Here is a 10938-nt window from a genome sequence, read left to right as displayed (position 1 = left end):
TGTATACCCTTTGTTGGCAATGACAGAGGTCAAATGTTTTCTGTAAGTCTTCACAAGGTTTTCACACACTGTTGCTGGTATTTTGGCCCATTCCTCCATGCAGATCTCCTCTAGAGCAGTAATGTTTTGGGGCTGTCGCTGGGCAACATGGATTTTCAACTCCCTCCAAAGATTTTCTATGGGGTTGAGATCTGGAGACTGGCTAGGCCACTCCAGGACCTTGAAATGCTTCTTATGAAGCCACTCCTTCGTTGCCCGGGCGGTGTGTTTGGGATCATTGTCATGCTGAAAGACCCAGCCATGTTTCATCTTCAATGCCCTTGCTGATGGAAGGAGGTTTTCACTCAAAATCTCACGATACATGGCCCCATTCATTCTTTCATTTACACGGATCAGTCCTGTCCCTTTGCAGAAAAACAGCCCCAAAGCATGATGTTTCCACCCCCATGCTTCACAGTAGGTATGGTGTTCTTTGGATGCAACTCAGCATTCTTTCTCCTCCAAACATGACAAGTTGAGTTTTTACCAAAAAGTTCTATTTTGGTTTCATCTGACCATATGACATTCTCCCAATCCTCTTCTGGATCATCCAAATGCTCTCTAGCAAACTTCAGACGTGCCTGGACATGTACTGGCTTAAGCAGGGGGACACGTCTGGCATTGCAGGATTTGAGTCCCTGGCGGCGCGGTGTGTTACTGATGGTAGCCTTTCCCAGCTCCCCAGCTCTCTGCAGGTCATTCACTAGGACCCCCCGTGTGGTTCTGGGATTTTTGCTCACAGTTCTTGTGGACCCCACGGGTCTTCTATTTTCTAATAATTGCTCCCACAGTTGATTTCTTCACACCAAGCTGCTTACCTATTGCAGATTCAGTCTTGCCAGCCTGGTGCAGGTCTACAATTTTGTTTCTGGTGTCCTTTGACAGCTCTTTGGTCTTGGCCATGGTGGAGTTTGGAGTGTGACTGTTTGAGGTTGTGGACAGGTGTCTTTTATACTGATAACGAGTTCAAACAGATGCCATTAATACAGGTAACCAGTGGAGGACAGAGGAGCCTCTTAAAGAAGAAGTTACAGGTCTGTGAGAGCCAGAAATCTTGCTTGTTTGTAGGTGACCAAATACTTATTTTACCGAGGAATTTACCAATTAATTCTTTAAAAATCCTACAATGTGATTTTCTGGATTTTTTTTCTCATTTTGTCTCTCATAGTTGAGGTATACCTATGATGAAAATTACAGGCCTCTCTCATCTTTTTAAGTGGGAGAACTTGCACAATTGGTGGCTGACTAAATACTTTTTTGCCCCACTGTATATGTGTCTGTCTGTCACTGTTGTACGCCTGCCTGGTGATCTGTTAACGTTAAATGAGTAAATCGGTAAATTAATTTTGAATTAATGTAATGTTTTTGCATCGAAAACGATAGTGCTACAGAGGAAACCGTTACAGAGGCCAGGTGGATTCGATATACACGATTGATTTGCTAATGTGTTTATTTACATAGCTACATATTGTCAGACTCTGGGCCAGGTTTTGTGTGTGTCTTTGCTCCCCATGTGCTCTGTTACCCAGTTTCTGTCTCTCGTGTTTTGAGTTCATTGTTCCCAGGTGTTTCCAATGTTGATTGTGTCATTAGTTCCAGGTGTCCCTCGTCTTCCCCTCATCAGTTCCTGTGTATTTCAAGTGTGTTCCAGTTCTTGTTCTTTGCCAGCCGTTGAACGTCATCCTGATGTGTCGAGTCCTGTGATCCCCAGCCTTTGTTTAATAAACCCTTTTGATTTACTTTACTCCGTGTCTCCTCGCTCCTTCGTTCCTGTGTTCCTCGTTTGTGTAATGTGACACATATATAATTGCCTAACACTATCATATTAATGTTTCTTTCCTTGGTTATATTTCTCAGTTTTTTTGTGCTCTCAGACATTTTCTGCACATATTTTTATTTTTTGTATGCTTATGCTGTTCTTCCCTTTGCTCTTTATTCCACGTTCTGCGCTTCTTCTTCCAAATGTTGCGGTTAGAGTTTCATATAAATCAGGGCGGGCCTCTCATTGGTCCTCTAGTTCTAGATTGACAGCTCTTTCTCTAGCCAATCAGATGAAGAGGGACATTACTGCCGGTGCTCAGCGTTCTGTTCACTTTTACAGATGAAAATGGATAACCGTCAGCTGGGAAACATCTTTCCATACAGGACACCGTTATATGTGTTTGTCTGTCACTGCTGTACGCCTACCTGGCGATCTGTTAACGTTAAATGAGTAAATTGTTAAATACATTTTGAATGAATGTAATGTTTTTGCATTTAAAACGATAGTGCAACCGTTACACAGGCCAGGTGGATTTGATATACACAATGATTTATTTGCATATTGTGTTTATTTACATAGCTACATATATAATTCCCTAACACTATCATATTAATGTTTAAAATATATAAAGGTTGAACATAACAACTATATGAAAGTAAAACAGCCAGTAGGTGGATCTTTAAAGTAAGACATTAAATCATTCATTCAAATGACTGATTCATTCAGTGAGGAATAAAGCGAATCATTCAATACGAAAGGCTGCTGTGTTGCTTGTAGAGGACACTGTTCTGCTGTGGCTTTGTTTGAACTCTTCGTTGAAATAGAGCAAAATGAGAAAATAGTTACAATTAATAAATATCTACTTAAACAACATCCTTCACATATGCAAAAAATGTGTTTGGAAAACACAACGGCATGGCGATGCTCACACTGACCAACCTACATATTGTACAAAACTAAGACAAGGTAATACCTTTTGTATGTTTAAGAGGCTGCAGTGCTAGAACTGATTATGTTGTGTGCAAACACGTTACTCACATCAGCGGAAAGATGTGATATCTGTCAGATAAGAGCAAGACATCATTCAAAACAATCTATTTTTTATTTGTGTACCTTCAAAATAACAGTGAAACGTTGTACTTTTGTCAAATAAAGAAAACATACAAAATGCACTTGTCGTCTCTGTGAACCTCTTCCTGAAATGAAGAAAAACTCAGCGATACTGTCTAACACTATACTTGTCACACAGAATGAGAAATGTATTTATAGAAACCTTGAAGCGCCCGCTTTTACCTGTTTGCGTTTTGCTTATTTGACATTAAATGCAAGTCACTTTGGAATATAAATCATAGCACGTTCAGAAGATGAAAAACGTGATGGGTAGTCTGAAAAATACGGTATAGCAAATTATTTTGCGGACCCCCTAGCTTTGGGTCATTCATGCTTATTCTTTTTTTAAATGTGTTATTCAATTTTGGATTTATACTTATAATTTTTTGATCCGTGACCATTGTTTGCTATTCTGAAAACTTTGCTTTCATTTTTTAATTTTGTGCAATATAGTTTTACTTGCGTTTTTAAAGGGGTCATAAGATGCGATTTCAATTGTTCCTTTCTCTTTGGAGTGTTACAAGCTCTTGGTGCATAAAGAAGATCTGTAAAGTTGCAAAGACTAAAGTGTCAAATCCAAAGAGATATTCTTTATCAAAGTTAAGAGTCAACCACGCCCCCCTAAAACGGCTCGTTCTAACACGCCCCCACATATCTACGTCACTGTGTGGAAATATTAGCATAATGCGCCCAAATGTTCACGCAAAGAAAGAAGGCGTGGTTTCAGTAACCGCAGTTAGTGTTGATGCAGCATGTCAGGGAGACGCTGTGTTTCAGTACGAAAGCAAAAGCACTTTATTTGGCCTTCTGGAAGTAGATGCATTTAGGAATCATTGGTTAAGATATGTTTCTGTTGCCCTTTCGGGCTTGAACTGATGGTAAAACTAACCACATTATTAACTGTCTTGATATTTACTTTGAAAGATGAAGCTCGCGATTATGGTAAGGGGCGTTACATTTCCGACGCGTGCTTGCGGTGTTCGGCCAATCACAATGCACTGGGTCAGCTGGCCAATCAGAGCAGACTGCGCTTGTCGGAAGGAGGGACTTTGTTGAAAATGACGCATTTGAGTATTTTAAATTATTATTGAGTGTTACAGTATTTGAAAAATAAAGTGTTTTTTGAACATTAAAGCATGTCAACATATTCTGTTACACCAAATACACAAAATAATGATCTTTAAAATAGCATCATATGACCCCTTTAAATTTTGGTTTCACGCTCGTTATTTTTTTATCCGTGACTGCAATACATTTGGCGGGAATCTGATCCCATAGAACTGTAATATAACTCCGTCTCTCCCCACTGGATACTCGGGTCTGTTAGCATCAGACTAACACAAGTGTGACAGTACATGTCTGGACTTAGAGAGAGCCGTGATCATCTTTAGCTTGTCTGTCACCATAAAGCTGACTCCTGACATCTGCATTGTGAAAATTGGTTCATGTGTCACATGTATCACCAACAGAATAGTTTTACTGGTTGATGGTTAATTGCGTGTTGTGCTTGACATGTTTTGTAGTGTAAATTCAGAGTGATGTTTACCTGATTGCATGCTGGAGGTCAGGCTCGGTCCAGAACATCTGTAAGATGTCCGTCCGTTTGGTGAGTTTGTGCTGTTACACTCAGCACCAGGATGACAGTCTGTCAGTCCAGATCCTGAACAGCGGGCCACAGAGTTCTTCTCAAGTCCTCCACAGACAGGAGAAATCAAATCCGTTTCCCAGCGTTTGTGGCATCTCTGAAATGCTGTTCCCTGACAGCAGTGAAAGCTCTCTTGAGTTTGGAGATCTGACCTGTGTTTCTTGTACAGGTACGACCCGAGCTCCTCGTGACGGCGAGCTTCATGGTGCGGACTACAACTTCCTGTCCCTGGAGGACTTCCTGGAGCTGGAGCGGAGCGGAGCACTGCTAGAGATAGGAACGTATGACGGTACGTCAGACACTGCAAACAGTTCACATAAAGACTGCCATGTTCATGTGCCGTGATTATAACTTAGCACCTGCCCAAAGAGAGCATTAGCATGCTAGCATAGCCAAAAACAAAGCAAAAGAAATACACAAATCCTTTCTGAAGAGCCTTGTCAGGCTGCAGATGTTCGTACAGTCAGAGCATCTCAAACACTTTTATAGAAGCACAATATTTACTGAAACATTTGACAAACCTCTAACAAACATATGCCTCTGCTGTATTTTTCTGGATTGAGCTGAGTGTGTGTGTGTGTGTGTGTGTTTTACAAATCTCTCTCTCTCTTTCTCTGCGATGCTTTCTGTCCCTCTTTCTTTTCAAGCATGTTAATGGGTTCCTGGTTGCCTAGGTAACTATTATGGGACCCCCAAGCCACCCATCCAGCCTCTCAGTAGGACAGTGATTTCCCATGATGCTTTGCGAGACAATTGCATTGGTTCCCAGAAGTCCTGCGATCGAATGCAGCATGCAGGAGTAGAGCATACAGCACTGCAGGAGGATGCAGACATGAACAACACGTTTACAGGTGTGTGTGTGTGTGTGTGTGTGTGTGTGTGAGTGAGTGTGTCTGGTGTGTGTCCAAGTGCTGATGGAGCTCTCATCATCTTTGTGTGAAAGTCTGCCGGTTGGAGTGTGAGAATGATCAGATCACATGCTGAGATCAAGCAGGCTTATTTCTGAGTGTGTGTGTGTGTGTGTGTGTGTGTGTGTATGAGAGCATTTTTACTAGAGTTTAAGTTTGTTTCTGGGTGAATTATTTGCACTGTTACTACATATTGCATATTTTCTGTGAAACAAAATGTGATGTGTGTAAATTGCACATTAATTTTTAGCTTTGTGTATGTAAAAACAAAACAAAAAATACAAATAAACAAATGAAGCTGTAAGGTATGTAGTAGCTGTTTAATAAAAACAATAAGCAGATGAGAGGATGTGTTCTATTGTGACAGATGTATATATGGTTAAATGGTTATGGTTTTATGCTCATCACCTTATATGAAACTTCACAATCATCCCGATCCCAAACGTTTGAACGGCAGTGTATTTTCTGTGTATTCACAGTATCACACAATTTTGATTGACTTGCTGGCTTTTAAGAAGGTAGAACATAAATGACATAAATGATCATGAAATATTGTTTTATGGAACAAACTGATGAGCTGTGAAGCGTCTGGTTGCTGGCTTTATGTGTCTCCACCTGTCCATACAGAATATGCCAAAGGAACCAACTGGAAATTTTAAGTCGGAAGTCCTAAAGAGTGGTAAAATCACCAAATTATGGCATTTGAACACATTTCGGTTACACTTTACTTGAAGGGGTGTGCATAAGACTGACATGACACCTTCATAATCATGACATGACACCTACATAATCATGACATGACACATGTCATGAATATGAAGGGTTTTTATGCATGTTTATGACAACTGTCATTAAGTGTCATTCGCTCAGTTATGTAATTTTTAATGCAAAGATGACATTGTTTGAGATGTCTTTGTTATGGGCTATGGTTAGGGGTAAGGGTAGGGGTAGGGTTAGGTCAAATAATGTCATATTTGCATTAAAAATGACATAACTGAGCGAATGACACTTAATGACAGTTGTCATAAACATGCATAAAACCTCCTTCATATTCATGATATGTGTCATGTCATGATTATGAAGGTGTCATGTCATGATTATGAAGGTGTCATGTCAGTCTTATGCACACCCCTTCAAGTAAAGTGTTACCCACATTTCTATGTGCCATTTGCCTCACAGATGAAAAACTGTGCATGAATTCAGAGCTTACAGTCTCAGTCAGATCACTGACCTACAGCAGTGCTGACACTATAAATTACTGCAGCTCTTACGGCCTGTGAAGATAAACCTGAATTAACAACACTGATGAGATTATTAGATGATGAGGTTTGCCTCAGAGCAAATGCAGGTATGTTTTGAAGTGCCCTGACACCAACATTTGACCAGTATTTGAGGATTTCTGTAAAACTGTGATGACGACTGTCCAAACACACTCAGATCCTCTATAGACCTGTGAAAATAAATAATGCTGACACTGTGACAGCAGTTTCTAAATACAGTTGATCAGTAAGGCTGGTTTAGTGACGCTCTACAGACTGAAAGGCTTTATTTTGTGAGGGGTCTCCGCTGGTTTCAGGCGGTGTGTTGTCTATAAAGACTCTGAATGTGTCCCGCTAGCTGTATATTAGCATTCCGCTGAAGCCTGTCTCAGCTGCAGTCCTGGTATGATCCTGCCTTCTGAAAGCATTGATGAACGTGAGACAGAGACAGAGGCCAGTGTCACTGAATGCACTGCGACCAGCAAAACAGATGAAGATCAGCTGATTATGAATGTCAGGGCTCGCAAAATTTCCAAATCCACGGTAGCTCTTCGGACAGGCACTCTTCAGATTTTGAAAGTGTGAAATGAATTTAACTAGCCTAAATAAATAAATAAATAATAACAGGATTTTTAACAATCAATCTAAGGCTTTTTATGACCCTTTGTCAGACCTGCTATACAATTAACACCGCATGAGTGTTTAGGACAATGTAACAAATTAATCCGTAAATTGACATGATTTACAGTTCAGATACAGGTTTTCACAAAACAAAAAAATATGATAAAATTATAAACATCACATTTCAGCCTTTAAACCATTTTTAAGAAAAGCGATGAGTCATGTAAATTATTATATTAAAGGTGACATATCATGAAAATCTGACTTTTCCAGGTTTTAAGTGTTATAATCAGGTCCCCGGTGCATCGACCATCCAAGGAAATGTTCAGATGTGTGCGCTCAGAAAACCATATATCAGAAGTTTAAACTCGTATGCTTTCAAACGCATGATTTCAGCACGATAAACATGATAACCAGTGGGGTATTTTGAGCTGAAACTTCACAGACACATTCTGGGGACACCAGAGACTTATATTACATATTGTAAAAAGGGGCATAATATGTCTCCTTTAATTCAAAATATATCAATATATATCTTAATTGTCTAGATTTTTAGAAGGTACATTAGCTTCTTTCACATTTTTCAACTCTGCGTGTTTGCTGCGTAAAAACTTGGGTCCATATCCGCATTGATCTGAACAAACAGCAGACGGGATTATTGAAGATGCACATTCATTCTCTGCCAACAGGAGGCGCTTTTGTAAATGCAGCGGTTTCCCCGGTAACGGCAGTACAGGAAGCAGCGCTGCGGAAAGATGAAAAGAAAATGCAATCAAAACTTTTCTGAAGACAGTCGGTTCCCTTCAGAGATTCATTCACATAAAACTGCCACGCCGTCTTTTGACTTTGAAACATGCAGCGCTCATATTTACTCAATTAAATTATTGAATCATCACATTAATCCATATCACGATTCTTTTCGCTTTTTTTTTTCTTGTCTTTCTTGTCTTAGCGATTTTGCGAGCCCTGAATGTACTATAATTTCATTCAGTATTGAACAGTCAAATAGTTCAGTTTAATTCGACATGGACTGTTTTACCCAATGTTCATGTGTGCTGTGAATTTTTATATTGTACTAAATCAGTTTGAATTTAATTCAGTAGCAAAAAGGATCAATATAAATGTGTTTAATGTATCGCACTGCTAGCTTAGCAACATGCTCACATTACACACACAAAAAAAAAGTTCTGGAGTTAATTCATATTTCAGTGAATACAGAAAAGTTGAATTAAAAACATTGAATCTAATACAGTTTTCCCCAAAATGTGTTCTTTTGATTAGAGTAGCTCATGTTGTCAGCATCGGCTCAGAGCTGAGTCTTGTGTTTGGAGTAGCTCTCAGGGTGTGTGTGTGTTTGAGACTCTTCTCTTGTGTCTCCTCCCACTTCTTCCTGTATTTGTACCTAGAGTTCTTAGCTGGTAGTCTCTTCCCCTCTCCCCTGCTATGCACAGGAGACTCCAGCCGGCCGGAGGTGCGAGACAATGCCCCCAGCTACGTGCTGAACAACATGGCCACGCTGCCGCCGTCCAAACACCCGGGCCTTCCTCCGGACCAGGACCCGCTCGGACCGCTGCCGGACAACTGGGAGATGGCCTACACCGAGAGCGGAGAGATTTACTTCATAGAGTACGAGCCGCCACAACACACCCCTTAAACACTGACTGAGAGACACTTCACCCAATGGTACAAGATCATTCACACACACATTTCAGAAAGAGAAACACGTTAAACGTGTGTTTGGCCTGCGGTGATGACTGCTTTGAAACAATCAGAACATAAACTTCAAAAATGTGTTGCTTACAGTTTCATTTCTTTAATATTAACACCAGCGATGCTGTTCTTTATAGCCACAACACAAAGACGACCTCATGGATGGACCCTCGGTGTCGGGACAAACAGCTCAAACCTCTGGAGGACTGTGACGATGATGGTAAGAGCCACACAAACAGAGCCTACTCTCATACCATAACACATCTCATGTCTGGGTGTTGCCAAATTCCCGTATTGACGATGATCGTGATATTTTTAAATGAAAAATCATTATTGTGTTAAATATGGATGTCTCAATATACCATAAATTACAAACTCTCACATGTAACGTACATTTCATTCATACTTGACGCCGTCGTGCAGAAAGCCCACAAGCAAAACACATAGGAGTAATAAGACAATAATAACTTTCCAGGAAATCCCTATTATGGACAAAGGCATCCAGCTATCGCTCTAGCTGAATAAAATAGCTGAAATGTTTGACTGATGAAACCAGGATTCCTCAAAGTCATGGAAAAGCTGGATATATGTGTTAATTTTGACAGTGTGATTTCTAGACCAGAATGGAAATAAATAAATGCGTAAAATTCCATAAAATAATTACTTTACTGGGTAGAAATGAAACATGGCGGAAGTCCTTACCCTTAATCTTTGTCCAGTAAATCACAAACGGCTGGAAACACAGTGGGGCCTTCAGATATTGTAGTGGACAGCAGGGGCCTTGGAGTCAAAGCAGTTTGAGCTCTGCTGTCACAGAGTAACATCAGCATCAGATGTGTTCAGCAGAAGCTGGGCCAGTGGCTGAAGATGTGCCTGACCTGAAGACTGCTGTTTTGGCTCGGGACAGGCGAGTCGCTGAAGGCATGTCTCTGACCAGCAGAGGGCGCCCTTCATCAGCAGTATTCTTTACTGCCATCAAAATCTGAATCTCATGAGGAAAGAAGATTTCTAAACAAGCCTTAAACAGAGACACATCTCTGTGTTCAAAGTCAATGTTCAATGTACAAACACATCGACACTCAAGCTAAAGCTAACAGGAAGGTTACTGCTTTGAGTAAAGCATTGATTTCAGTAAAGTCGCCACGAAGCAGTTTGTATTAAGGAAAGTATTATACTGTAGAAAATATGCAGTTCTTATGTACTGTATAAACATACATGTTAATGTATTTCAGGAGATGTTTAATGTGTTTGAGGAGTGAGAGGTCTGTACTGGGAAGCGTGTCTGTGTCCAATCTGAATCCTGTTCGGATGTCTGGATACTGTTCAAGATGAGAGTGATTGTGTCATAATTCACAGTACATTATAAAAGAACAGCAAAAGTGCCATAGAAGTGTGCATCTGTGCTTGCTCTCTGCACTCATATATTACCCACAACCCCCCACTCCACTTGCTCGGTCGTAGAAAAATAGCAACGCTGAAGCTAGTTTTTAAAAGTACGGGCATAAATTGAAAGCAATAATGATTTGAAGGTAAGGAATTGATCAGAAATTGACCCTTCCGTTCAGATGTCTTCATTTAATGATGTAAAGGTTGTATGTTCATTATCTCTCTGATGAACTTTTACTGCGTGCTGTAGGTGTGTGAAGCAGCGTGATAATTCTGCGATGTACTGTTATTCTGTCATTGTTCATCAAATATTCACACTTGTGTGTTTCCTCTCGTCTGTGTTCTTCTCCTGGAGAAGAGGGTGTACATACAGAAGAGCTGGACAATGATCTCGGTACGTCTCTTTTCTCGCCTGTGCCAGGTGTGATTATTAAATCTTTGTTAGCATGACTCTCTCTACATGCAGCATGTGTGTGTGTGTGTGTGAGTGTGAGAGAG

General features: G+C 40.4%; 1 protein-coding gene across 1 annotated transcript in view; it reads left to right on the top strand.

The window, feature by feature from the left end:
• Positions 1 to 10938, top strand: part of magi1a (membrane associated guanylate kinase, WW and PDZ domain containing 1a) — a 150506-nt gene that overhangs the window by 91401 nt on the left and 48167 nt on the right. The window contains exons 3-7 of the mRNA XM_016250642.1: positions 4726 to 4845; positions 5231 to 5407; positions 8796 to 8970; positions 9192 to 9274; positions 10799 to 10834. Of these exons, the coding sequence (XP_016106128.1) occupies positions 4726 to 4845; positions 5231 to 5407; positions 8796 to 8970; positions 9192 to 9274; positions 10799 to 10834 (591 nt within the window). The remainder of the gene's footprint in view (positions 1 to 4725; positions 4846 to 5230; positions 5408 to 8795; positions 8971 to 9191; positions 9275 to 10798; positions 10835 to 10938) is intronic.

Source organism: Sinocyclocheilus grahami, unplaced genomic scaffold (genome assembly GCF_001515645.1).
Source record: "Sinocyclocheilus grahami isolate Dianchi unplaced genomic scaffold, SAMN03320097.WGS_v1.1 scaffold1000.1, whole genome shotgun sequence".
In the NCBI taxonomy this organism is placed as follows: Eukaryota; Metazoa; Chordata; class Actinopteri; order Cypriniformes; family Cyprinidae; genus Sinocyclocheilus; species Sinocyclocheilus grahami.
This window is presented reverse-complemented; position numbering and strand designations above follow the sequence as displayed.